The sequence below is a fragment of the Falco rusticolus genome, chromosome Z (genome assembly GCF_015220075.1).
Source record: "Falco rusticolus isolate bFalRus1 chromosome Z, bFalRus1.pri, whole genome shotgun sequence".
NCBI classification, from domain to species: Eukaryota; Metazoa; Chordata; class Aves; order Falconiformes; family Falconidae; genus Falco; species Falco rusticolus.
The window spans coordinates 11,830,090-11,857,921 of record NC_051210.1 but is presented as its reverse complement, the minus strand read 5'-3'; the positions used below and the strand labels follow the sequence as shown (position 1 = coordinate 11,857,921).

The following is a 27,832-nucleotide window of genomic DNA, read 5'->3' as shown; positions in this document are numbered from 1 at the left end:
ACTACTCTGAGAAGAAAATAAACACGTTTTCACTCTGAAGAATTATCACTGTTTAAAGTCTGTTTATAGAAAAGTATTTACCCTTCCCAAATTTAAAACTATAATATCTCTAAAAATTAGTTTTTAAATTAAAAGCTGTACTTCCCCTCCTCCAGTTATCTACTTGAAGTATTCGTGTTTTCCTGCAATGTCATAATTTGCCATTATCTCTTTTATGCTCTTTCCTCCCCACCTTTTCCTAAAACATGCAAAACAAAACAAAAAGTTAAAAACATGCAATTGCATGTTTTCTAAAAGTTCCTCTGAGCTTCACAACTAAGCATTTTAGCGGAGTGTGAACAAAATTCTCCCCTCCCAGAGTGAAGATGTACAGCCATACTCTCAAATTTTTCCACCAGACTAAAATCCCATGGAAATGAACAAAAGTAATGAAAATTTCCTGTGTTAGTCCTGAGTAAAGACTTTGTTCTCAAAAATCAACAATTTAACTTACTTGCTTATGATATCTTTGCAACTTAAAACAGTTCTTTTTTTCTCAGAATTCAAATCCCTAGCTTTTAAACCTGCATAAAAAGAGTTGAAATATTAATCAAACAAATGAGTCTCTGCAGGTATGAATCTACGCACAGCAGTAAACAGCAAATGTGGAATAACACAGAATATTAAAATTTCATGTATTTTGTTGTCTGTCTTGATGAAATTCTACATAATTTCAGTTTGTATTGCACTGGTGGGTATACTGATTTAGAAACTTCTGTTTTGAACCCAAGGAAGAAGTGAACAAGTTTCATGTCTTACAAACTCACAACCTGATTACCTTAACATGAAAATTAAAAGGCTAGTGCAAGAGGAAGCATCTTTTCCCCTTTACAATTTAAATTCCTTTACACTTTCTGTACAGCTCAAGTTTCACAAGTATGAATGGAAGATATGGTTAAAAAGCGATATTTGCGTAACACAAATGACTCTTTTCAAAAGTTTAGTTAGTTGGATTGACCTGTGTTTACAACCAAGTCTTAAGATCTTAAAACAAATAAAATACTTTTCATTAAATATTATTGTTATTAAAAGCATTGTGAACATGCCTCTTCCCTTTCAAAACATTCTAAAAGACAGGCTTTCTTCTTTTAAGAGCACAGGAAATTTAACTTTACTTCTAAAGGCAAAAGAACGATACAGTACATGACACTGTTGATAAGGTTCAAGCAAGAAGGAGTTACAAAAATGGGTTTTAAAAAGCACTATGAAAGGAATCTGTGTCTTCCTCTAAACATAAGTACAGGCTCAAATAACAGTCTTCCTGAAACATGTTTGTTTTACAGCTGAATCTGTAATGTTGACCAAGCTTTTGTACAAAAAGTACAATTTTTTGTACTACAAAAATTACTCACAGGTAAAATCATGAACTGATGAAAGTGTTGCTTATATAAGTGGGGGCTGCGATACTGGAAACTTTTTTTTTTTTCCTTGAGTTTAATAGATTGCTACAGCTTATGCTTACATATTTAGTAAATTAGCAAACAAAGTCATCAACAGATAGCTAAGGGAAATCATGATCTGTACCAAACTACTCATTTAAGGTCTTATGCCAGGGAACTTAGTTAAGACTTCTAAATGCTAACTGTTCTTAGTAAGTTTTCAAGGAAGAAAACTTTCGACCACCCATCAGCTAAAAACAATGAGACAGTCTGACCAAGACAATAGGCAATGGGCTACCCACATCTCCTTTGTGCTCTGTTAAATAAATCTTTCACCTGACAGATGAACTATCATTCTCTTGCAACAGACACCACACCAGAAATCTTAATCAGAGGAAAATAAAATTACAAGAAAGAAAGAAGGCTGATGGAAGATCTAGGAAACAAATCAGTGAGAAAAGTATGTAGAAAGGTTCCTGATGAGGAGAAAAGGGAGAAAAACCTGCAGAAAGCATACAACAGCAATGCAACAAAGCACAGAATAACAGCCACTTTTTCTTTCAAAGATGCACATAAAAATTATTTATTTACCTTCTACTCTAAATAAAGTCTGAATGAGAGCAGCTTTTTCCATCTCAGAGTCCATCCTTGTTATGATTAGTATCTGGAAGAAGGCAAGTAAAAGAAACTCTAGTATTGTAAAGAATTTGTTCTTTCAACCTGCATACATCTTTCTTTCTCCTTTGGCACAGAAAGCACAAGATTGACTAAGCAGGTGGCAAGAATGGAAACCTTGGGGTCTTCCAGAAGAGCAATCATAGAATCACGGAATCATAGAATATCTCAGGTTGGAAGGGACCTGTAAGGATCATTGAGTTCAACTCCCTGCTCTTCACAGGACTACCTAAAACCAAACCATCCAAAAGCATCATCCAGATGCTCTGCGAACTCTGACAGGCTTGGTGCCATGACCATTTCCCTGGGGACCCTGTTCCAGTGACCAGCCACCACCTCAGTGGAGAACCTTTTCCTGATGTCCAATCTGAACTTCCTCTGGTGCAGCTTCATCTCCTTTCCTCGTGTCCTATCACTGGTCACCAGAGGGAGATCAGCACCTCCCCTCTGCTGCTACCCTTGCAGAACCTGTAGGCTGGAATGAGGTCACCTGTCAGCCTTCTCTTTTCCAAGCTGAACAGATCAAGTGAGCTCAGTTGCTCCTCCTAAGTCTTGGCCTCGAGGCCTTTCACCACCTTGGCCATCTTCCTCTGCACACGCTCTAATAGTCTGATGGCCTTCTTATATTGGGTGCCCAGAACTGCAGACACTGCTTGAAGTGAGGCTGCACCCGTGCACTGTAGGGTGGGACAATCACCTCCCTCGGCGAGCTAGCTGTGCTGTGCTTGACACATCCCAGGACATGGTTGGCCCTTTTGGCTGCCAAGGCACACTGTTGACTCATATTCAACTTGCCATCAACCCAGATCCCCAGATATCTTTCCGCCAGGCTCTTCTCCATCCTCTCCTCCCCACATTGGTATGTATAACCATGATTACCTGGTCCTAGGTGGAAAATCTGGCACTTGGTCTTGTTAACTTTCATATGGTTGGTGACTGCCCAGCTCTCTACCTTATCCACACCTCTCTGTGAGGCCTCTCTACCCTCAAGGGAGTCCACAGCTCCTTGCAGTTTAGTATTGTTGGCAAACACAATGTACACTTAATTCCTGTGTTCCAATCATTTATAAAAACATTAAAGAGCACTGGCCCTATAACTGAGTCCTGGGCAACCCCACTGGTGATTGGCTGCCAGCCTGATGTAACCACATTTACTATAAACCTTTGAGCTGACCCATGAGCCAGTTGCTTACCCAGCATATGATGAACTTGCCTGTGTGCTGGCTGTTTTACCCAGAAGGATACTGTGAGAGACAGTATCAAAAGCTTTATTAAAATTCAAAACCACTACATCTACTGGCTTCCCTTGGTCAACTAGATGGGTGACCTTGTCATAAAAGGAGAGTAAGTTGGTTAAGCAGGATGTTCCTCTTGTGAACCCATGCTGACTATTACCAATGACTGTGTTGTGTCTCAAGTGTTTTTCAATAACTCCCAAAATAACCTTCTCCATAATTTTATCATGCACTGAAGTGAGACTGACAGGCCTGCAATTGCCAGGGTCTTCCTTCTAGCCCTTCTTGAAAAATGGGACAACATTCGCCAGCTTCCAGTTCACTGGGATGTCTCCAGACTCCCAAGGTTGTCAAAAAATCATGAAGAAAGGTCCCGTGATGATATTGACTAGCTCTTTCACTACCCTGGGATGAATCCCATGGGGCTCCATAGATTTATGCCCATCCAGCTGGAGCAGCAAGTCTTGAACAAGTTCAGGGCTGGCTGAGAGTTTATCATTGCTCCAGTCACAGCCTTCCAGGCCAGGGCTCTGGGGGTCCCAGGGCCCATCATCGGTGTGAAAGATAGAGGTAAAAGACAACATTAAAAGTCTCTGCTTTGTCTACATCCCTGTTTGTGAGGGATTGGTCTGTGCAACAGACCAATGTTATCTCTGATTCTCCTTCTGCTGTTAGCATATTTAAAAAAGCCCCTTTTGTTGTCCTTCACAGTGCTGGCCAGCTTGAGCTCTAATTGAGCTTCGGCCATATGAATTGTCTCCCTACAGTGGCAGTGTCTCTGTAGTCCTCCCATCACCTGTCCTTGTTTCCAATGTCCATACACTTTCCTTTTCCACCTAACTCTTAGAACAAGATCCCTACTCAGCCAAGCCAGCCTTGTGCTCCAGTTGTTTCACTTCTGACACTTTGGAATTGCCTGCTGCAGCGCTTGTAAAATATGGCCCTTAAAAAACAACCAGTGTTCCTGCACCCCAATACTTTCAAAAGCAGATTCCCAAGGGATCTGCCTAACTAGCTCCTTCAGCAGCCCCAGGTCTGCTCTCCCCACATCCAGGGTAGAAGTTTTGCTCTGGTTTTTCTCCTACCAGCAATGATTAAACTCAGGTGTATGTGTGCATTATTGCATGAGTTGAAGAAACAATATTATAGGAAACATCAGTATTGGAATTCAGTTTTAGGAACAAAGCTGTTCTAGAAGAAATCTTAAACTGGAATATTTGAGTCAAAGTAAAAACGCTAATTAGAGATATTATCTAAAGACATTATACCACATTATTACTGTTGCACTAGACAGATTATTATGGTCACATTAGAGGCATTATCCCTATGGAGGCAAAACTTAAACTGAAGATATCTAAATTCCGCCTGCAAGATGGTGATGTACTGGAGGGAGGTCCAAGATGTACTGCTGAACTAATTAGAAAGATTTTCCAGACCATAGATGGAGTACACTGAAGTGTTCCTGCCAGAGATCGCTTATCTATGAGACTCATTAAATACTGCTTAAGATGAAAACATTGAGAAGGATTAGAATCTACCAAATTGACACAGTTTAAAAAAAACCACACTATCAGAGAAGGTGTTTACCTTGTCCAACATTTCAAGACTGAACTTGTGCTACATAATCAAAGTATGTAAAGAAGAATAGGCACACACATATAGGATTTACACCATACTTTCAGACAGGATGATCTCTGAACCTTTATGTATAGACACTTTACATGGTGCACACAAGATAAGATTTTAAGGAAGCACATGGCACTGTCTAACTCTTAAATCTTACAGATGCAAGATAATTGTATAAGTAAAAATGAATAGTGTGTTAAAGCTTGTCAGAAAAGAACTTCTGGATATCAGTCAGCCTGACCAGCTCAAGACAAATTTCTGTTTCCATATGTTGGTGCACAGAACAACCATCTGAAAACCCACTGGCTCCTTTCAAAGCAGTTTTGGACAACTGCATTTTAAAATGCAGAACTGCTTTTTCACACATAATACAACAGTGTATTTATTACATGTTGTTGTGAGCTAGGTGACATTTTCTGTCTAATCATGAGTACAAAAGATAATGAAACAATGAGTAAAGTTCAGGTTATTCTATTCTGTTAGCAACTTCTTGCTTACAAAGAAAACATCAGATTATAATCCTGCATCAATAAAAATTTTGGCTAATAAAATTATAATCAGATTATTATATCTGACATCATATTAACTGATGCTGATGTGATGTGATAGAACAGGAAATGGCTTATTCAGTACAAATTTTACTTCTTATTAAAACCACAGTACTTCTGCCTATCCTGGCTCATTAAAACCTGTCTCTGAATGCTAGGGAAAAGTAAACAATTTCATAATTGTGAATAAAATCATATATATATTTGTACATTGTATGTGTATGTGTGCACGACCTTAAGTTTAAGTCAAGCAAACAAGTCAAAACTCAGGAGAGTTATAGTTAAAAATTTTACAAATCATATCTAGCTGAGTTCAGAAGAAAAGCAGAATTGTCACTGAGCTGACAGTAAGATGACAAAGTTGTCATATGTCTCCTAGTGCAGCATATTCCTAGTATCACAAAGCAAAATATGTAACTATTTAAGAAGATCATGCTGAAATCAGTTTAGAGCGTCTATGAAGGACAAACACCAAGACCATCAACACCACTTTGTTTTGGTTGCTTCATTTCCATTTTAAATTCTAAAAGGGTGTACAATAAGATATTATATTTTTCTTCTCAGGAAAATTTAATCAAAAGATGTTCAGAGCTCTTTGTGCAACTCTTAACAGAAACAAAAGGAGAGTGGTGAGGCACTGGAACAGGTTGCCTGGAGAAGCTGTGGATTCCTTACCCCTGGCAGTGTTCAAGGCCAGGCTGGATGGAGCTTTGAGCAACCTGGTGGAGTGGAAGTGTCCCTGCCCATGGCAGGGGGGTTGGAAGCAGATTATCTTTAAGGTCCCTTCCAACCCAAACCATTCTATGATTCTATAAGAAAGCTCCAGGAAGTGAAATATGGAAAGAAATTAAAACAGATGAAAGTAAGCTTGAAGATTCATCTTTTTTGGCTGTGTGTTCAGTAGCATAAATTCTATTCCAGTCAGGACACAAAATATTACATATTTTATCCCTTCTGTTTCATTGTACTATTAATTTATTCTGTAAATAAATAATAAATAGTCTGCAAAGGAAAATAATGTTTTTCACTGCATGGTATCACCCAAAATATTCACATAACCCGAAAAAAAATTATCTTTGGATACTTGAATCTCCCCTACAACTCTATCCTCCATGCCATAACTATCACTCATGGGTATTTGCTTCCTACATAATTATAATGGCAGGAGATTGGCCTGATACATGGGTTAAGCAGAGGTCGTCTATAGATAACAATACCCACACAGTCCATGATGTGTGAGCTTTGAGCCACACTGTACAAGTACAAAATACTGACTTGTGCTGTGATTCTCTTTGCACCAGAAGATTGAGGCCTTCAACTAAAAGGTTATTATACACTTCTCAGAAAGTGATGTGATACAATATACTTACCAGGGAGACAAAGCCACTTGCACAAGATGAAGGCCTGGCAGTGTTAAAACTCATATGCATGTTATTTCAGGCACGAACCAAGGGGAGATTTGATCAAACAGAAACCTGTTTGATCAAACCTATTTGCTGGTTTACAAAACCTGTTTGCTGGTGGAAGTCTTAAAACTTTGCTACCCTTATTTAACAGATACTGTGAGTTGGAAAGGTAATTATAAGCCTTTCTTCCATAAACCAACACTTGTTGAAAGATGGTTTTATAATTATTCACATAGTTTGGAGCAGTTTTGTTTGCTTAGAGAAATTGTTTATATTTTTAACCTTAACACTGTGTTCCTCCCCATAAATTTGCATCCAATTTAAGATTTGATGCTGAAGCTCTGTTATTTTGGGATTTGTTTCATGCTTTTTCTGGCTGCTGTACTGTACAATCTTCAACTGCCTCCAGACATTATTCAAACAGGATTCTAAGACGGTTTTATAGATGTCCTTTGCCTTGGACAAATAACCTGTTAATAAAGCAATAAAAGAAGTAATCGCAGTGACGAAAGATAATTGCCAAGGTTTGTGTTTAATCTACACGTAAGTTTAAAATTTATGTGACAGTATATTGTGCAAAAAAGATTAAAATTTACTGGCTTACCAATCTGGAAGGACACTGTTACTACTAATCAGGTACATAAGTGGCCTGTATAAAACTGCTATACCTCCAGTAGTATCTGCTATGTGACTCCAGCTAGAATTGTTGAACCTTGCTTTCTATAGCTGCAAATACCACCATCAGCACTGTTATATTTAACTAATCTATATAGTTTATACTAAATAACAACTTTCTTTTTATTCCCAAAGTCCAAAGCTTTATTTGTCCTGTGTTTTCTCTACTCTTCATGTTATTATAACTATCACCTCAGAATGATGCCTTTTGTATATAAATGGTGAACAATGCTGGGGTTTTTTGAAAATGCATGAAGAAAAAAATACATCCAAGATAACTATGTGATGAATCACATAGCAGAGCACAAAATCAGAACAATAGTGAGGACTACAGGGCCTACTTTTTGAAGATCTTTTTTACTTGTGCAGTTTCCTGTGTGAGGTGTTGCTGGGACCTGGAAGGACAAGAGCTGTGTAATTCTGAAATATCACCTAGGAGTGCTTTTGCTACAATAGAACAGAGGAGGAAGAACTGCACATTTGTCTCCCTCCCATCTTCCCACATTGTTTATAGTAATTACAGAAAAGAATTCTACTTAGTATTCTACTTATATATGCAATCTGTATTTTTCTTTCTACTCTTTTAATTGCTAGGAATATTTAAGCAGACAAAAAATAATTTCCCAACAGTTTGGTTTATGACAGATGTCTTCCATTTTACATCGATTTTAAGGAAACACCCTCCAATAAGTATAATTTAGAGCGACTGAAGTTAGATGCTCTGAACTGACTTATCTCCTATAAAGACAGAGGGAGCCTGACTTTCCCAGAACACTCATAAAAGTTGACTTCAGCTCCTTATGAATGTATTCCAATAGATCTATCTGAAAATTGACATTACACAACAATTAGAACTTGACAAGCAGGGCATTATCATTTCAGGCATAAAACTGGGTTACAATGAATTTTCATACTCCAAATCTGAATAGTACAAGACAAGAAAAGCTTCTGTGTGAGTCCAGTGCTAGGATTTGGACTGTAACTTCAAACTCCCTGCCTTGTGATGGGTTAGATAATATTTCAGATTTTTCTTAAAATGCTCTCTGTTTTAAGTACAAGGAGTCTAAGAATATAGGTGTTCCACACCCATTCCACACTTGCGGAAGGCAGACCGTAAACAACAAAGGACCTGCCATGTTGCTCAGTTTCCACACAGAGAATCCAAAAAGAATTTGTCATTCTGGGATACAAGGCAATACATTATATATGTGGAAGCTCATACGAATGCTTCTTAGGTAAATCCAAGTAATAAAATAAACAGTGGTATATTACTCATGAAGTGAGCATATATGCTACCAAAGTACAATCTGCAGTTAATTAATTTCTAATGATGGAACAGAAATAAGGAAGCAAAGGGGGCTGGATATCGTATTGAGGCTACTACACTGGAGATACACTAATGGCAAAGAACCACAGCCTACAAACATGAAAGACGGACTGCAGAATACACACAAAGCATTGGGTTTCTGGGTATCATTATTCACTATGAAAAACTAACCTAGTCCTGTGTCCAAGCCACATGCTAACAGAAGATCTCGAACTGTCACCAGCAGATGCACCAGAGCAGCATGTCTGAACAGCATGATCTCCTTCTCATTTATTTTACCTTTACAAACAGAAGACACAGGTGTGGTCTGAATAAAATTTCAGAAATCACGCTATATATATGTAACCCATTTAAAAGATCCTGGTATCAGAATTTTCATTAAACACACACAGACATAACCTCCAAAGGTTGGATCTGGTGGTCTTGGCAAATAGCTTATGATATAGCATAACTTTTGCCATGTCATCTGACCCAGAACAAGTGGCACACAGGGAAGTGTTTTTCAAAGTGTAGGGATAGATAGTCCTTGCTGGAAGAAGGGTAACAATTCCCCTAGGTGTGTCATTAAACCCACACTGCCTTACTGATTTTAGTAAGGCAAACTTTAAATATACATGGAAACTGATAAATTTTCCATATTTTGGTCCATCATACAAGCCCAGCTGTTCATAATACTATTTCCTCATCTGACTAGTCAAATCACTAAATTTTTCAGCAGCGCTGTAACTCCATCTAACACATTTTCCAAACATTTCAGAACTCTTTCCAAGAAATCAAAATGGCAGATTATCTACTAATCAATAAGCAATTTTAAAGCAGTGACAACCTCAAATTGAGCTTTTCACAGAATCTTTCCAATAAATTTTAGACTATAAAAGCCACATTCTTTATGGCAAATGATTTGGACCCAGATAGTCATCACACATAAAATGAGAAAAAATTCCTATTGTCTTCCAATACTGATCCACTTAGAGTCTTAACTTCTGATATTACCTTCCCCCCACCTAATTAACCTCTCTGGATGAGAATCCTAACCTTCTTTGAGAAGATAAATTTGGAAGACATCTGCTTCTTCTTGGACCCACAGAGTAAATCAAACAATTTATTGTTGTTATTCTGTATTATGTACCTGTTATCAATAAATCTTGATGATTTGACTGAACAGGAAGGACTTACTAGTCTGAAGAAGTCATTTTTGAGAATTGCACAGAGGGAGTGGTGCAGTTTGTTATCTCAAGAAAGGAAATATGTCACTGCTGCAGAGTAAGGAGAATTAATAACAAAAAGCATACTTCAAGATGCTAAAAAATGGTTGAGCAAAAATAAAGAATAAGTGACTACAGCTGATGAAGAAATTAGTGAATGAGATGCATTATACAAGAAAAATATTAGCTAGTTCTGTGTACTGGTATCAACATAGCTTTTAATTCAAAAAGGAAAGTAAAGCCCTCAGGAAGGAAAAATCAAACTTATGAACACAGCATACAGAAGAATTAACTGGATACAGCATAGAAAACAAAGATCTTGCCACTCTTCTGTATCAGAGGACAGAAAGTGACTATCTCTGTCAGTGAAGGTACTGAAACTGAAGAACTATGTCCAGTTCTTGACACTACTCACCGTAAAAACTCAGTGACGAATACAGATTATTTAGAGTATAGCAAGACAGTAAGAAACCACATTTTATGATGAAAGACTGGACATTTGATGAAGAAAGAAAAGACCAACAGGGGAATAATAACCTTCTAATAGATCAATACCATCACAGTAGGTGACTGTTCTCTGTGTTCGCTGGGGGATTAATGAGAAAATGCATCAGCATACTCTGGAGTAAAGCAGAATGAGGTTGGGTATTGTGAAACTATTTAAAACTAGGAAAGCATTAAAAGAGTAAAGTTAGTTACCTGGGAGGTTTTGGAATCTCCTACACAGTTAGAGAAATATTCATTAGGAATGGATTGGATATGTTAGAATCTTTCTCATTTCTAAGTTTCTATGGACCTTTCAGCAATAAAATTCCTATCTCCTTCTGCTTCTTTAATTGAGGACAAAATGCAAGACCTCCCTTGCACTTTTCTGTCTCTTCACTGCAGACAATAGTAGCTAAATCAACCTGACTTTTTTTTGTATTTCTAACCAAGAGCAAGATTTTACTGCTTTCCTTGAACTGTAGTCAAAGATCCACCTGCTTCATAGGTCAGTTCTGCGTTCCACAACAGCTGTTTTTGTATAACAAGGGACAGGTAAATATTATCCATTTCTCAGAAAACACTTGCCCTTAAAAGGAAGGTCCAGTAGATGACTATTTGCCTCATCAGTATTTCAGCCATTAAACATTTTCATTGATTTCACTGCTCTAATTTTAGTAATTGATAGTATACTGCACAGTTAATCTACAAGCAAAGAGGGCACTGAAGTTTGAATAAGCACACAACTCAGCCCAGCACATAAACTGCATTTGAAAGGATGTAAGTTTTCTTAAATTAATCTTGCATTAAAATGCAAACTCATATATTTTTCCTTGATCCTGAGTCAAAGTAGTAGTAGTAGTTCTCTGTTTACTTTTCTGAGCAACGTTTTCCTTTCTGTGATCCACTGATACAGATAGGGAGTTTCTCCCTCATGTTTGTGAAGATTATGTTTCCTTATATGTAAGCTCCCTCAAACTAAAAGAACTCTGCTGCTGAGTTTTCATATAGTAATTCTATAGACCACAGGCTGTCATTCTGTGGAGACCACTAAATTTGTGTTGCTTGCCTTCCCTCTTATTTGTAATTTCATTATCGTTAGTTTTGTTTTGAGAAAAATACATTCAGCACAGAAAGCAATAAAGTTGAGATAGCTGAAGTTTATCATGTAACTTATAGAACTGTAGAATCATAGAATCATTTATGTTGGAAAAGACCTTTACAATCACCAAGTCCAACATTAAACTAGCGCTGCCCAAGTCCACCACTAAACCGTGTCCTTAAGTGCAACATCTACAAGTCTTTTAAATACCCTCCAGAGATGGTGATTCCACCACCTCCCTGGGCAGCCTGTTCCAATGCTTCACCACCCTTTCAGTGAAGAAATTTTTCCTAATACCCAGTCTAGGCCTCCCCTGGTGCAACTTGAGGCCATTTCCTCTTGCCCTCTTGCCACTTGTTATTTGGGAGAAGAGACCATCACCCACCTCACTACAACCTCCCTTCAGGCAGTGATAGGGAGCAATAACATCTCCCGACCCTCCTTTTCTCCAAGCTAAACAAGCCCAGTTCCCTCAGCCTTGTGACATAATATAAAAATGTGGCAGGTAGTAGACAGCCTGCTACATTATGCTTACAACTAGCTCTCAACTATGAGCCATACAACTAAAAAAATAACCCAAAATACCCAACAACCTTCTGAGACTTCCTCAAACAGTCTGTATTTTGCTGTGAGGTTTTCCTGACCTTTTTTTTATCTATAGCCAAAAATCTTCATAATGGGTCACTGATTCTGCTGGCTTTTGTTTTGATTTTTCTGCTTTTATAGGGTTTTTACATGCCATGGAGGAGAGAAATGAAGCCAGAAAGAAACAAAATTAATAGGGATTTTTCTTCTAATTTCTAACATGGGCATAACGTTTTGCATCATGCAGGTGTGACAAACACTAGCTACTAAAAGGAACAAACCAACAAAAATATATAGACAGTTTTTAATTTTATAATTGAGCACGAAAATATTGTTTGGTATAAACCCAACATTTCTGAAGCATATCTAGAATATTTTTAAATGCAATTCAGCTAGAACAATTTTTGTATTACAATATTGAAGTTAATAAATGTAACGTTGAAGAACTAGGAAACACTATTTTAGAAATAAAAGAAGAAATTCATTACTGTAATTACAAAATAAACTGATGAAAGTTTTATCATCAATTTATCAAACATCTTGAACCTTGTATCACCAATTGAACCTGTATCAGTATTGAAGAAAACAAAGATTTTTTTGAAAAACATACCTTCTTTAAAACAATCGCATATCACTTTCTCTTGCTGTTTTAAGAAAAACCTTGTATGATCAAATTTAAGGCTGTCAAAGCGCCATTTTACAGCAGCAGGTTCACCCAGGTGTGTCAAATCTTTTAGAACAGGAGCGGCTGCTTCTTCCAAGAGGCAGTATGCCTGCCATTGGCTTTCTGGATAGCACAATAAAAAAACTTCATAATAATAATGTTTGGTTTCATATATTACTACTGGACAAGAATATTGAAAAGACCTATCAAAACACAAACAACACTGACTTCTTCAAGAAAGCTGTAACATTAACAGGAAAACAGTTGCTCCCCCTGGCAGCCTCCTGGGAGGTAGGATTAAGCTGATCTTCACAGCAGGCAACAATGTTATTCCATGCATTTCATAAAGTGATCAGACTCCATGTTGAAAAGTTAGGATTTTCTACTCTTGTGACACCTGCTAAGATTATACTATTATTCCGTTGCTTGACAGCTGCCTTCTACTTTGTAGTCTAAACGTAGACTTAGTTCCTTTATATCCACTTGTTACCAAAATTTCAACTTAAATGGCCCTTCTCCTTCTCTGGTATTTAACTTCTAGTATCTTTGTCTAGCTAGACTAATAAGTCAGTCTCTTCGTACTTTAATACTAACAGTTCTTAATAGCTTCGGAGTGGCTGTCCTACAGTTCTTTCCAAATTACAACTGAGTTTCTTGCTATTAGCATCCATGACAGAGCTGTCAATTGCTGAATGAGTTGAAAGAGATGTCTTTTTCCTCAGGTAAGAAGGTGAAACTCTTCTGTACCCATTTTATAAAATTACAGTTGAGTTGATCACATCAACAAGATCAAAACTCTATGATTCTTCATTTTCAAAGATCTACTTTTGCTTTTGAAAAGTATTTCCAACTGATCTATACAAATCATTTGATTAGCAGCTGACAACTCACTTGGTCAATGCATTATTTCATAACAGCAATTAATAACTTCAACTTTTTAAGCATTCTCAAAAAAGGCATACTATTATATCCAGTTTTTCAGCCTTTAAGGAAATAAGCCAGATGCTACTATAGTATTTTGGATGCCCATTGTATAATTTCATTCAGCTATTCCTGTATTACTGTATTAATTTTTTTAAGGTGTATGTTTCATCATGCATCTTCAATGTTCCACTGTTAAGTAATATGCTTGTGTGAATCTTTCTAATCTTTGTTTTAGATAGAGCTTGTTTTTGATAATGATTCCTTTCTTTCATGTGCAAGGTAACCATGGTGAAAAACACTTTACTTCAAAGACTCTAATGGCACATTCAGTCCCAACAAATATTACCTTTGCCAAATGCTGTTTTTTGTTTTGACTGCAGAAAAGCTTTATATTTTTTTCCAGTTGCATTAAAGGAGTCTTGCTTCAAAATTATTTAAAAGAATAAATAAAAAAATATGCTTATAGCTGTTATAGGAGTCCCATCTCAGATGGGAACATGAAAATACTGTTACACTCTTTCACTGGTTTCATGAGAGGCTTGCATTAAGCACATGGTTGGAGTGAATGTATTTCCATGAAAAAACAAACTAACCTGTGCTAGGCCTACAACTTCCTAGCACTGGGCATGCTTAATTTGAAGCTGTAAACTATCCTGGATAAATATCTTCTAGGTTCTTTCTCACCACTTCTACTGCATGACAAAATTGTTGTCAGCACATGTTCTCTCATACAATGCCTTGAAAAGTACAACAGCAATAGTTCACAGGTTAAGGCTCAGTCATGTATGAGAAATCCATAGTGGATTACTACAGTGTTAAAGATATTTCCTACCAAAATGACTGTCAATCCCTTCCATCTCTAATTCTCTTATTTAATCTGTCAGAGGAAAAAATACAGAATAATAATTTGAGGGTACTGACTGGCATTAAGAGGTTTCGTATCCACTGATTTAGATCAGACATGACTCAAAGTCCGTACTTTTTAGTTTGCATGCTATTTGCTTTAGTTTTAAGACAGAATTCCACAGCCTGCTGTTACACCTGCATCAAAATAAATATCCTTCTATTTCGAATGTTTTCAGTCACAAGAAGCAGAGACTAAGCCTAATAATTTCCATATTTTTCTGAGTAGTACTATTTAACATAAAACTATATTGCAAAAATATATAAAACAAAGCATATCCAAAAACAGTATACCTGATGCTTGAATATCAATTGTGACACTGTCCTCATTCTCTCGTTCTTTTTCCTCTGTTCTTACAGTCTCAGAAACAGAACTGTCCTCTTTGTGAACATGCATATGCTGTTCTTCAGGTTCTAGCACTACATCATTAAACCACAAGTGAATATTTAGATACAAAAATCACAAAACCAGCTCAATGAATAAGAAAATAGTTCTATAAATCAATCTACATGCAAAAATATTTTCAGATTAAGTAGTTTCTATGACACATACATTTTCTTTTCATTAATTTCTTTACTGTTTTCATGCGCTTATATAGTATGGGAAAACCATCAAGACACAGAGAGAGATGAGGCCCTGTCAGCCTTCACAGCCCAAGAAGTCAGGCATTAGTTCCTCTTCCTTAGGGCAGAAATACAAAGCTGGGAAAATTAAGGAGCTGGTACTACAGCTCTATAGGAAAGCTCATATGTCTTTATGTGGAGGAAAAACCATATATGACAGGAAAGATGTTGCTGACTATAAGGAGCTCGAACTATGAAAAATAGTAAGTGTGAGTAGAAAAGGTTAGATAGTCTAAGTGACACAGAAAGAATATGGAAGTGGCAAATGGCAGAAAAAAAGCAAAGAGAAAATAAAAAATGCTTATTGAAAATAACTTTTTCTCCTGCCTTACAGCTATTTTTGCAACCTGTTAGTAATTCTAAGTCTCCTTCCCTTATTCCTTATGAATACTAATGCATGAGCTACAGCTTCTGCCTGCGAAGTTTCTTTTGGCAGCTCTACCTCTTAATTTCTGAGAGCAGTTCTGGCCAAATAGGTGTCTCCTAAATATTGCTGATTTTTTCTAGTTAAGAATGTCAGTCCCCTCAGAAAAAAATTTGGTCATACAGACACATAAAAAAAAGAAAAAAACAATTTTTATTCTAGTTAAGTTACAAAAAACGCTTTTCTGAAAACCTATACAAGCTTCAAAACTGGATCAATGAACTGTTTCTACTACTTCCCTCCTGTGTATTTTCTGAACTAAATATTATACACAATGATGTCTTTAAAATGTAAGCCAAACGACGAAGACAATAAAGAAAAAGCCCTACAAGCAGTGCTGGCATTTCTTACTTTCAGTTAGATTTAGAATGACCCTTAATAAATATTTTTCATTACTATAAAAGTATGCAATAGTTCACACAATTTCTGCATCACTGTGGTAAGACCTATACATTTTAATGGGTTCTCTATATATCAGACGTAACTGATGTGCAACACTACGGTCTACCTGTAAACTGCTGTAACTTAAACCACAAGCCTATTTGTAAATGTTACAGCTTGTTTCAGTCAATACATTTGGATTCTTGTTAGGCAATGCAGTTCTAGGTGGTAGCATAAATCTTCATCTCAGGTTCCTTGATCTAATTTTAAATTGGAATTGTTGCTTTCTAAAGCCATGGAAGTGTTTTAGGCATGTGTAGCACTGTCAGTAACAGATACGAACTTTATCAAGAAATAACTTCCTCCACAAGATTACATATGCTTGCTATTTAACAAGTATTCCAATTCTATTCTATAAGGAATTACTGATGAAAGCTTTTATGTAAAAATTTTAACTTTTTTTTTTTATGGGACATGTAACTGAAATACAGATAAAAGTTATTGTCAAAATTCTGCCATACAAGTCAAAAATTGAAAAACATTCTTTTGTTTATACAACTTTACCCTGAAAATGAATCTGGAAATATGTCACTGTCTCCCAATATTTTGCGTCATAAATATTTCTTTTTTAAAACAAACAAGGAATTTCTTCTACTTCTTTAACCTCTCTGCTATTTGGCATTTCTGCAATGTTCAGTGCATAGCCTGAGATTCTTTCATAAGTGTTGTCAACAACAAAAACAGGGCTATCAACAACTTTCTGTTTTCCTTAAGACCTGTTCTGCCTCATTGTCTGATGGGGTTTACACCAAGGTAACTGACTCAAATGTTTTTTTCTGGAGAAGAACTTTTAACGATTGTTCATTGTCTAGGCTATGGTAGTTCTACAAAAATAACTGTATTGATAATTACTATTTGATAACTACAATTGATAACTACTATTTCTCCAAACAGGCCAGGAGATCTGACTCAGAACATACAGATGGAAGAGAACTTCTGGAATAAGTACCATTTAGAGTTACTTTGTCAGAATAGGAATAGAGACATATTTATTCTATTAAAAACCACTTCCACCACCAAAAAGACCCTAAACCCAAAACCAAAGCACACACACACACCCCGCAACCAAACCAAACACACAAAATCCCCTAATGGATTTAATGGAAAAAACAAAAGGCAAGTACCTTAATTGAAAATGCAGCTACATTAAAGATCGTAAAAATATTAACGTTGCCTTCAAAGGACTTTCCCCCCCCCCCCTCAATCTACTAGCACGAACCAGCATCTATTTTAACTGGTATAAGAGAACAGATTTAAACCTGGAAAAATGACAGAATGACTTGGTTCACATACCTTTTCCAGGACTACCTACATCACTTTCTTCCATTCTTTGGGTGAGTATATGTTTAAATCTCAGCATCATAAAGTTGCTCAGATCAGAATCATCATTGTTCCATTTTGTAGCAAGTGCAAATGATGCAGAATTTTGACTGTTGGATGAGTTGTTTTGTTTAGAAGACACATCTTTACAGCTGACTGACTCAGATGATTTGGGGTTCTTCTTTTCTTGGTTTAAGAAATCAACTGCCTTTTCTACCTTATTCTTTTTTATGCTACCTCCAGGAAGCCCTTCTTCCACAGATGTATTTGTACTGTCAATTTTGGCAGATGATGCAGGACTTACATGCAGGGCAATGTACTGCTTTTGAGTCTGTGGTGATGTGTGAAGATTAATTACTTTGTCCAATTGACGTCTTTCAGTAGAAAGATCCTCCTGGTTTATTAGGGAATTCTTCTCTTTAAGCCATCCTACAAAATAATATTTAATTTCTTCAGTGCACATAGATTTTTTTTTGTTTTCTTTCTCCTGGTTGGAATACTTCGGATAATTATAGAAAAAGCATTTCTTTATTCTTTCTGCCTTCCCAGATCATTATAATCCACTTTTAGAAAACTTTTACTGATTAGACCTAAGTAAAACTGTACAATGTTGAGAAACAGAAGGCCATGATACTGTTTGGAGAAGTTTTCACCATCTGCATGGTGCCTACTGGTGTCAAGATTTCTATGAAGTGGGATGGATGCAACACATTTAATCAGGAAGAAAGACTGAAAGATTAACAGATTTTTTTTAAAGAAAAAAAAAGAAGCAAAGTATGAATTAGTTCCCTCTAAAGATGTGCTTCACTAGAACTGCAATTTTTTGCATTGCTTCTGCACATCCATGTTAAACACAGCACCTAAACACTTCACAATACGCAAAAAGCAGTTAAGTGGCAACATTCTTTTATGAGTGGTGCCTATTCATTTCACAATATATCATATTACTGTAAATTCTTAAGAGTTCTACAACTACAACTGATGCCTTGCAGCCAGGCCATAGTTATATAATGAAATCTAAATAACTTTTTGCATTTTCTATTGAAGCTTGGTTGTAAGTATTCATAATGGTCCATGAGAAATTCTGCAGCTTCTGAGTGGCTCATAATTTAAACCATAGCCAGCATAACTCCCCCCCCCCTCCGAATAGCATTATAAAATAAAGAATTTTCACTGTAACATACTCTCTCCACTGACCTTCTGCAGATAGGACTATATTAATGTCTGCTTTATTAAAATATTCCAGTACAAAATTACTATTTGTTAAGAAATTCTCCTGTATGAAACTGTTTCACTAAAATAGCATGACTGGTGGAGGTTACTTTTCATCTGCACATTAGCAAAAATGATAACTTGGTGTAGTTAAACACTTTTGTTCCTACAATTTGTTCTAAGTTTGTGAAAATACACTTTAATTGTAGTAGTTGCTACAAAACATTTTGTTCTTGAGAATAAGAAATCTTCCACTTCCTTCCTTCTTGGACGTATGTAACTGTCACTGTGTGATTCTCTGTTACTTATCTTTGACTTCTTATTACTTTCCTTAAAAAAGAAGATACTTACTTTCTAACTCATATGATGTAAATTGTGTGAATGTTTCTACTTCTGTAGGAAGCTCAATGTTTGCATTACTGGCATCCGTATTTAATTGCTCCAAAGTTTCTATGGAGACTGGATTTAAACCCAAATGAAGCCACCAGCCCTCCTCTAGTGAGCTAGACATTGGTGCTTCTACCTCAGCTAGTAGCATTTCCTTCAGTTCTGTAAGTGAATGATGCTGATATGCAAGTTTAACAGTCTGATGCTCTACAAAAACCAGAAATCAACATATAATATTAATAATATAGAAACATAAAACCAGAATGACATTTTGGAAATAAAAGCTCCTAAGTATTGATGACCTACTACACATATCCATTGTTTATACTTCCATTTGTAAAACAGTATCCTTTAATAAACTTCGGAGCAAAGCAGTTGCTGTTACCAGAACAAGTGTGCTTTTTATTGAGTGTATGAGTAGGGGAGGGGTAATTTTTTTCCAGATCTAATAATGTGTAGCTGGTAGCTGCATTACAAAAGTTACAAATTATCTTATCATCTGTGAGCTTACTTGTCATGCTTACAAAGACTCAACATAGTCCTTACCTGAAAAAAGTAAAGAACGTAAATAGTAATGAGCCTACCATACATTATTTTCAACTATAAATGAATGTACAAATGAATCAGACAACATAACAAGTCAATATACCTAAGTCAGTGAAGGCAAATAAAATGAAATGAAAGAACAGTGGTAATGTGTATTCTGGTGCTGTCAGAAATAACCTGCAGCTTATTTTGGTTTTGTGTATTTTGCTTCCTTATATGAACTCTGCTCTTGTCAAGTTATAACATTATTTTCCATTAACAGTACTTTTCTATCGATTGACACATATTTTGAAACATTAAGGAAAAATAGCAGACAGAAAAGAGTTCAACAGATTACCAAATTTCAGTTACCACAGTTACTGAATGTAACCAGTAGTTGTGAGCTGAACATTTTCATAATGAAACAAAACTCTTGCTTCATTTAATTTACCTCCATAGAAAGATACATGACGTATCAACTCCCATGTTGCCATACTGTGAATTTTTATATGTACTATATGAATCAGATAATCCAAACTTCAAAGGATTACATTAATTTGATAAACTTCATGGTTCAAAAGATGTGCTCTGCTATATAATGTCATCTTTTTTTGCTATATTTTGCTATATACATTTCTCCATGTACATGGAACTCTTCAACACCAATTAGAAATTGATCATCAATTAGAAATCCTTACCCACAAGTAAAAAAGAGTTCATATTATCCTGATACTTCTCTGATTGCCATACCAAAGATTCCAAGTATTCCCTAGAGGGTTCTGTAATCAAAATACTACAAAGAACATAAAATAAGACTTGGAGGTATGAAGTTTAACAGCATTATCTGTTGAATTTTGATTTATATAAAACTACCTTTTACAGATCTAATTTCTCTCTAAATTTTCCATTCATTCATTCATTTACTTATTAAAGTTTTTTCTTGTCCATATAGAGGGTCACATCATGCAGCACCACAGTGAACAGGGAAGACTGAGAAGAGCCACCAAGGCTGGTTCATGAAGTAAAGAAGCACTGAATGGGAATACTCTTTAGACTATGGTTCCCTCCCCAAAAAGATATTTAAATACTTCATCCACAAGCAAGAAAGACAGCAAGGCAAAAAATATTAGTCTCAATACAAGATTAGAAGTAAAAGATGAAGCAATCCTGACCCCATGTCAGCATGAAAAGGCTTAAATTCCATTGTTGGGGGATATCCCCAAAACACAGGCAATACTTTCTTGTATCTCTTCTGGAGATTTAAGTAGGTAATAATTGTTCAACATCTGTGTCTGCCATATGTATAAATATATGCATATACACACATACATACTTGCTATATACGTAAATGTTTACTGTTGCCTACTCTAAAAAGAAGATTGGAATTTCAGGCTATTAAGTCCCCTAGAAGAAAGAGGTTTACAGTATCAACTGTCATTTCCTTTTGCAATTTCCCCTGAAAAGCCACATATATGGATTAGGCACTGTTCACTCTTTCATGCAAAATACAAAATATATACAGCTTTCTCAAAGAACATAACTACCAATTCACAAATAGACTAAAGTTATTTTTGCACTAATTTTGAGCATTTATGATTTAGACGATTTTTGACAAGATTTATTACTACAAAGTTTTTATTACCTGCTACCAGAAAGAGGAATAGGTTCTTCTTGAAGTCCTGTGCACAGAAAATTAACCCATGATCTTTGTTGTCTGCATGGAGGAGTTAAAGGTACTTCCATTTCATCTTTCCAATATGGAACATATTTAGCTAGAAATTGCACAAAGCCCCATGCAAAGTAAACAAAAACCCAAATTTAAATTACAAAGCAACTTGTGAATGAAACACACATGGTTTAGGAATTTTATACTAGTGAAATTTTGGACTAAAGTACAAAATACTTTCATGGGACAATTCACTATGTAATCAATAAACCCCAAATACTTCACATTTAATTTCCAGACAGTTTGGGGACAATAATGTGTAGATGACATTCCTTTATTCATTCTGTAATGTAGTTATGGCTACTCTTCCTATGTAAGATTAATTTATTATTAAATTACCTGGCACGATGACTGAGGTTTTGATATTGTGTTCACCCCTGTTGGGCTTCTTAGATAGTTTCCACATAAATGAAGTTAATTAGATGGGAGAGAGACTTTGAACAATACTATGGTGGTGGTAACATTCAGATGAAAGGACTCAAGAACTTCAGAAACAGTCAGGATTTTACAGACAAAATTACTCTTTCAAGCAGAATTAATACAGTAATTATTAGGGATGACCACTGAAATTAATTACTACACTAGTGTTTTTTGGTTTTTTTTAAAAGCAGTACACAAAGAAACTTGGCATGTTAAAAGCCCTCTGCAAGTCACTTTTCAAATCCTTTTTTTTTTTTTGCCAATCATATTAAATGCAGACATTTTAAAGGATTATTGCTTTTTATTCAAATCTAATACGCAGTTTGCAACTTCATTGACTTTGGTTTCATTCCACAAAAATTGGCGGTTTACATGATCACCTTGTTATTAATCTCTGGCATTATTCCATAATATTTCTCACTAAGCTTGACCAGAAAGTAGAGGTCACAAAAAACACAGTTCCTCCATGGTCTGTGAAAACTAACAGCCAGAAGAATTGTAAGTACGTAAGTGCCTCCATAAGGAAAACCACTTGGAACAATTTCCCTATTCATTCCAACAGGCAGTAAGCAGCTGCAGACATCATACACACATTGTTTGGTCAACTGGCACACAGCAGGCTATGAATCAGCCACCTGCCCAGCTGCTTACAGCTGCTCCTTGTCTAACCTAACAAGCAGATTGTACGGCAGGAAGGGCAGGAAGGATAAAGGACAGTGTTAGAAAGTCAAAGAATATACAGCACACATTGGAGAAAAAAAAAGAGAGAGAAAAAAAACCCAAAGAAACCAAACTTAAGAAATAAAGGTGGTTGCAAAAGAAAGAAGCAGACTTCCAATCAGTATAATTTCTTTCCCATTTACTTAGAACTAAAAAAAGCCCAGTGAACTTCTGCTCACAGACAATTTTTGGTGATGAGAAACAAATTTATCACTTTTCTTTGAACAGGACAGGAGCTGATTGCAGGACAGCAAAAATCCCTGACACATCTAAAAAGAGCAATTATTTCTCTTTGAGCAATTCTGTTCATATTCAGTCTGTTCATATTCAGTCATAAACTGCCTACGCTCAGGGTGCCATTCCCCTTCTCAGAGCACTAATGACTGAGTGAATCCTCTTATCTGTCAACACTTTCATCAATAAACAACCCCCACAGCTGGCAGGAGAGGAATGCAAATGATGAAATGTTTACAGAAAAAGCCATTATTTTATGACTGTTTCTTCTCAGAGTTCAAGCAAACATATTTCACTTCTGGTAAGTCATAAATAGCAAAACTAATTAGAAGGAGAAGACTGCAGGGCTGAATTTTTTGCCAAATGCTGAAATTCGAACCCTAATACAGGAACTTCCATTAGCAAACAGTGTCTTAGCAGTGCATGTACAGGTTTGCAGGTCTCTATCGTATAGATCTGAGTATATCCTACAAAAAAAAAAAAAAAAAGAAAGAAAAAAAAGCATGGAAGTATGGAAGTTGTCTGTGCCCCAATGACTGAATCTTGCCTGACTTAATGGCAGAGCTGAGCCAGAAAACTGGCAATAAAGTTCAATGCTATCATTTTCTTTTTAAAACAATCCAAGTTGGTTTGACTACTCATCTACTCCAGAAGAATGGACAATATCCTAGATAAGATCACAGATACATAAAATCACTTGGGTTGGAAAAGACCTTTAAGATCATCAAATCCAATCATTAATCCAGGACCGCCAAGACCATCACATCACAGTCAGCTTGTTATTACTGTATATCGAGGAAGGTCTCAAATCTGTTCAGATTTGCTGCACTTAGGCTCCTCCTGCTTATCATACGCTTTAGAAGTAAAAAGCAGTCAGATACCTCACTAATACAGTTAATCATGCTAGGCAGTAATCTCCACATTGTTTTGGTGGGACAAGATATGGTGGGTGTGCCTTGAGCTTTCGTATCAGACACTGAGCTGACATGAGTGCTCCTACCAAAAGCCCACTACAATGCAGTATCAGGGCTGTGATGCTATTAGCTTGAAGGAGACAACCATTAGTTAAGTTTACATCATACTGAAACTAAGACAAGAAGAGGAGTTTTGGTCTGGAGAAAACTCAAAATTTCTCAAGGATTTTAGTAATTGCTGGGTGGAAAACTATCAAGTGAACATGCACTGGAGGATAATACTTCTGTTGTCCAATGCAATAATGGACAGATTTTTTCCAAGATAGGATACACACTAGGATGAGAGGTACGTGTTTATTCAAGTGTTACCACTCTGCCCAGATCACATCCATTTGTAAATGGCATTCTTTGTGCAGGCTTTTCTGCATGGAATTAAAGGTGAAAAATGTCACCAGCACAGCCGTTTTTCTGCCTCCCTTAGCCAGTCAACATTAAGCTGTGAAAACAGTAGGGCTGGCAAGAACATCCATTATTTTGAGAGGTTACACCTGAAACCTGAAGAAATTTTAACTGAGGTTGGATAGTTAGTTTGAACAGTCAGACACCAAACCTGTCTGGCATTGGTATGCATTGTAACCAGCATGTCTCACTGAGTTTTCAAGCTATTAAAGGTGGGTATGTATGAAGGATTTCTTTATGCTAATGTAGGAGAAGCCAGGATTCAATGCACACATTAGCAAATATTCAACACTTTCAGTTTATTTCTGCGGGAAAAAAGCTGTGGTGACTATGTGAGTTAATGTCACAATCACAAAGCTGTACTGAACCGTTTGCAAACCAAAAATGTCTGCATAGGAGTTCTGAATCTGTAGAAGTTATAAACTCAGTACTTCTCCCTGGTTTGTCCTCCACCACCCTCTTTTGAAAGCATTTACATAAGACACTAACAAACTTTAAACTGTGCTCTTTGACTCCACAATTTTAATCAATCTGTCTCAGCTTTCCTCTGCCCTCTCTGCATAGATAAATTGTTAGATAAAACCCTTAAATATCTAATCAAGTGCCAAAGATATAGACACCACTTGCAGCCAAAAGCAAAATGAAGGAACTGTAAAGTTGGTTGTGTTCAGCTTTTAAAACTGTTAAAAGGTGTATGGCATTTCTGCCTGCTGATGGTGCAGGTACAAAATAGCAGATTACACAAAGCAAATGTTCTTATCTTTTATCTATAAGGGGCATGTACTCCCAAGAACAAAATATGGGGACAATCACTTGAAGGCTTTATTTTAAGTATCACCCCTTGATTTACATACATCTTCCTACCTGACTCACAGAATTCCAACATTCCTTTGCTGTTACTGGCACAAACCTCTTGTGGCATGGGACAGTACTTGAAAATTTCTATTTTGTCTGTAATTTCTGCTTTCAGATCTGAAAACAGATTCAAAAAGGTGTCATAAATGAACCATTTATTGCTTTTTCTTGTGAGAGCAATTTTTTTCTTTCAATTTTTTAATGGAATCTCCATAATATATATTATGAAAAATTACAGTTACACTTAGTAACCCCAAATCCCATAGCTGATCTAAGCAGTATTCAGTCTTGTCCCTTAAAGGTGCCAGAAAAAAAATAAAATATAGTATAGTCACTATCTGAACTATTCAAGGTTCTTATGTGATCACATAATCACAGTGATGTGATTTCTGGAACTAGAAGGTAGCCTAAGTTTAGTTTATCAGGAGTTTGTGTACAAAGATTTTCTTGCTACTAGAAAGGACTAAAACAGAACAAAAAAGAATAATAGGTTGACATCTATGTGCAAAATCCTCAAATCTCTGAGTGGACGTTGGTTCACTCAGCTTAGAACATGGCATGTAGGTTGTGGTGTACTAAATGTATCAGAGGAATGAACATTAAACTGCCTTAGTCAAGTATACACTTAAAATTTTTGTTCCTTTCTTCAATAAGAGACTGGATTGCTGCTGCCCTATCAGGAACAGAATTCAGCACACCTGCTTCATACTCAGGAGCAGGAATCTTGCTTCTTTGAGCTGCTTTCTGTCCACCAAATAAGTGGTTTTCCTCACTTGTTTGCCCAAACCAATGTAAACCGGTTTATTTAAATCAAAATTTAAAAATCTCAGGCACTGTATTTAACTACACAAAATACTGTCATAGATATCAATTCAATAGCCAGTTACTGTCATTGAAGTTGTACTTATCTGTAGTATAACAGCATTTAAGTAACTTTAATTCCTTTAAAGAAATTACTACTGTAATTTAGAATATTCCTATTATCCATGGAAATATTTAACCCTTTTTTCTAGAAATCTGCTTTCATGTTTGCAATTACAATGCAATATAAGCAATTTTTATTGTATGACTCCACTGCATATAATCCTCTTAAGGATGCATCTGAAAGTAAATCTAATTACTGATAAGAAAACATAACACTGAATTATTATATTAATGGTAGACTGGGTATCATGAATCATGGCTCATGTTACATTTGTTTCCAAGATTACAACCCAACCACGTATTGAACCAAATGGGAAATAATTTATTTCCCCTTGTCTATTTAAGAAGACATTTCTAACACTAAGAAATCTGTCTTCAGCACACTTCATAATCTCATACAGAGAAATTCTTATTTGATAGGCTGTGATGTAATTCGTAAGTGAACTGAGTATAAAGGACCTAGATTGTGTTAGATGTGTGCAAATGAAAGAAAAATCGGGTGGATTGAAGCAAACCAACTCTCACCTTCTTTGATCACTTGTTTGCACACGTCTCCATCAGCCGTGGTTTCTGGAGCTAAATTTAACAACTCTTTCAGTTCCAAGTATGATGGAATCTTAACAGAATCTGATCTGCCATTATTGTGTTTGCAGAATTCTAACTCAACAGGCAGCATGAAATACTGAAAAATATTAATCACACCAGAATTGTAAGTAATTTCGGTTTTAGAATTTTGGAAAATGCGAGCAAAAAAAAGATTTTATTTCAATTAAAAAAAGAATCCAAGCTAGCCCCCCAAATCCCAGAACATGTCTTGGTACTTTCCCATTTCCATGGACATGTCATGGCTTCCTGTTCTGGTTCATTTTTATTCTTAGTGTAGCAAGTACCTACATAAAACTGCCAACACATCAGGTCCCAGGAGAAACAGCTGATCAGAGTGGAGATTCCCAACAGCAGCATCCAAAAAAGTAAAAACCCACAAATAATACCAGTGTTTTCTAACCTTGGTAATATGAAGGCTACAAATATTTGGCAAGTGTGAAAAGAATTCAGTAAAATGACTTGCAGATGAACAAACACTCATGCATAACGTAAATCAATCGCTAATATAATATTTAGCAAGGAACAACATGGTGATACCTCTTCATCTTTTACAGGTATGGCACAGAAGCTCTCTTTAATCCACTGCAATTCTTTTTTACGCTCTTCTATTTCCATTTCCTTTTGGAAAGTCAAACATTCCCTTTAAAAGACCATAAAATAATGCAAGTGACTTCTTTGTATTACTTTACACCTAAGACTGAAAGTCTTAGTAGTAGCTTTGATAGCCAAATGCGTGGCAAAAGTTTTTTCCTAAATCTATGTTTTTCTAAGAAAGCAATTCCAAAGGATGCAGTAACAATCTGTGTAATTAACTGAAGTTACTTTTCAAGAAATAATACACTATATGCAGAGTAGAACCACTTAATAGTGGGACCTGCCTTAAAAAAGTTACAGAAAAACCACAAGCATATTAAAACTGTTCATCATCTCAACACATATGTCCTGTCATGTAAAAATACTTTCTCCAAAAGCTGCTGACTTAATTTTCTTCTAATGTCAAGTTTTTATGCCATATACAAAATTTCTGCAATCTATAACATTCAGATTATTTACCTTTTGTCACCTTTAACTTCTGTTTTCAGGAATGATTCAGCTCCAAAGGTGGCAAAGTATGCTCTCTACTAATTAAAATGAAAACTAAAAGTATGTTGCCTGGTTTAACCAACACACTTCTAAAATGCCAAGTAAAACTCAGGAGTGAGCCTACTACTTGTCTTGTAAAGTAAGGATACAAGCAGAAAAGGGATGAAGATTTTTCAAGTAGA

At 36.2% G+C, this 27,832-nt stretch overlaps 1 protein-coding gene across 1 annotated transcript in view; it reads right to left on the bottom strand.

Moving 5' to 3' along the window:
* SHOC1 (shortage in chiasmata 1) overlaps window positions 1–27,832 on the bottom strand; it is a 55,705-nt gene that overhangs the window by 12,466 nt on the left and 15,407 nt on the right. The window contains exons 6-18 of the mRNA XM_037374164.1: window positions 27,105–27,207; window positions 26,487–26,643; window positions 25,047–25,154; window positions 21,352–21,481; window positions 20,408–20,502; window positions 19,149–19,391; window positions 17,559–18,014; window positions 15,071–15,196; window positions 12,896–13,072; window positions 9,082–9,189; window positions 7,191–7,378; window positions 2,010–2,082; window positions 494–563 (exon numbers count right to left, since the gene is read on the bottom strand). Coding sequence (XP_037230061.1) covers window positions 494–563; window positions 2,010–2,082; window positions 7,191–7,378; window positions 9,082–9,189; window positions 12,896–13,072; window positions 15,071–15,196; window positions 17,559–18,014; window positions 19,149–19,391; window positions 20,408–20,502; window positions 21,352–21,481; window positions 25,047–25,154; window positions 26,487–26,643; window positions 27,105–27,207 — 2,034 coding nt within the window. The remainder of the gene's footprint in view (window positions 1–493; window positions 564–2,009; window positions 2,083–7,190; window positions 7,379–9,081; window positions 9,190–12,895; window positions 13,073–15,070; window positions 15,197–17,558; window positions 18,015–19,148; window positions 19,392–20,407; window positions 20,503–21,351; window positions 21,482–25,046; window positions 25,155–26,486; window positions 26,644–27,104; window positions 27,208–27,832) is intronic.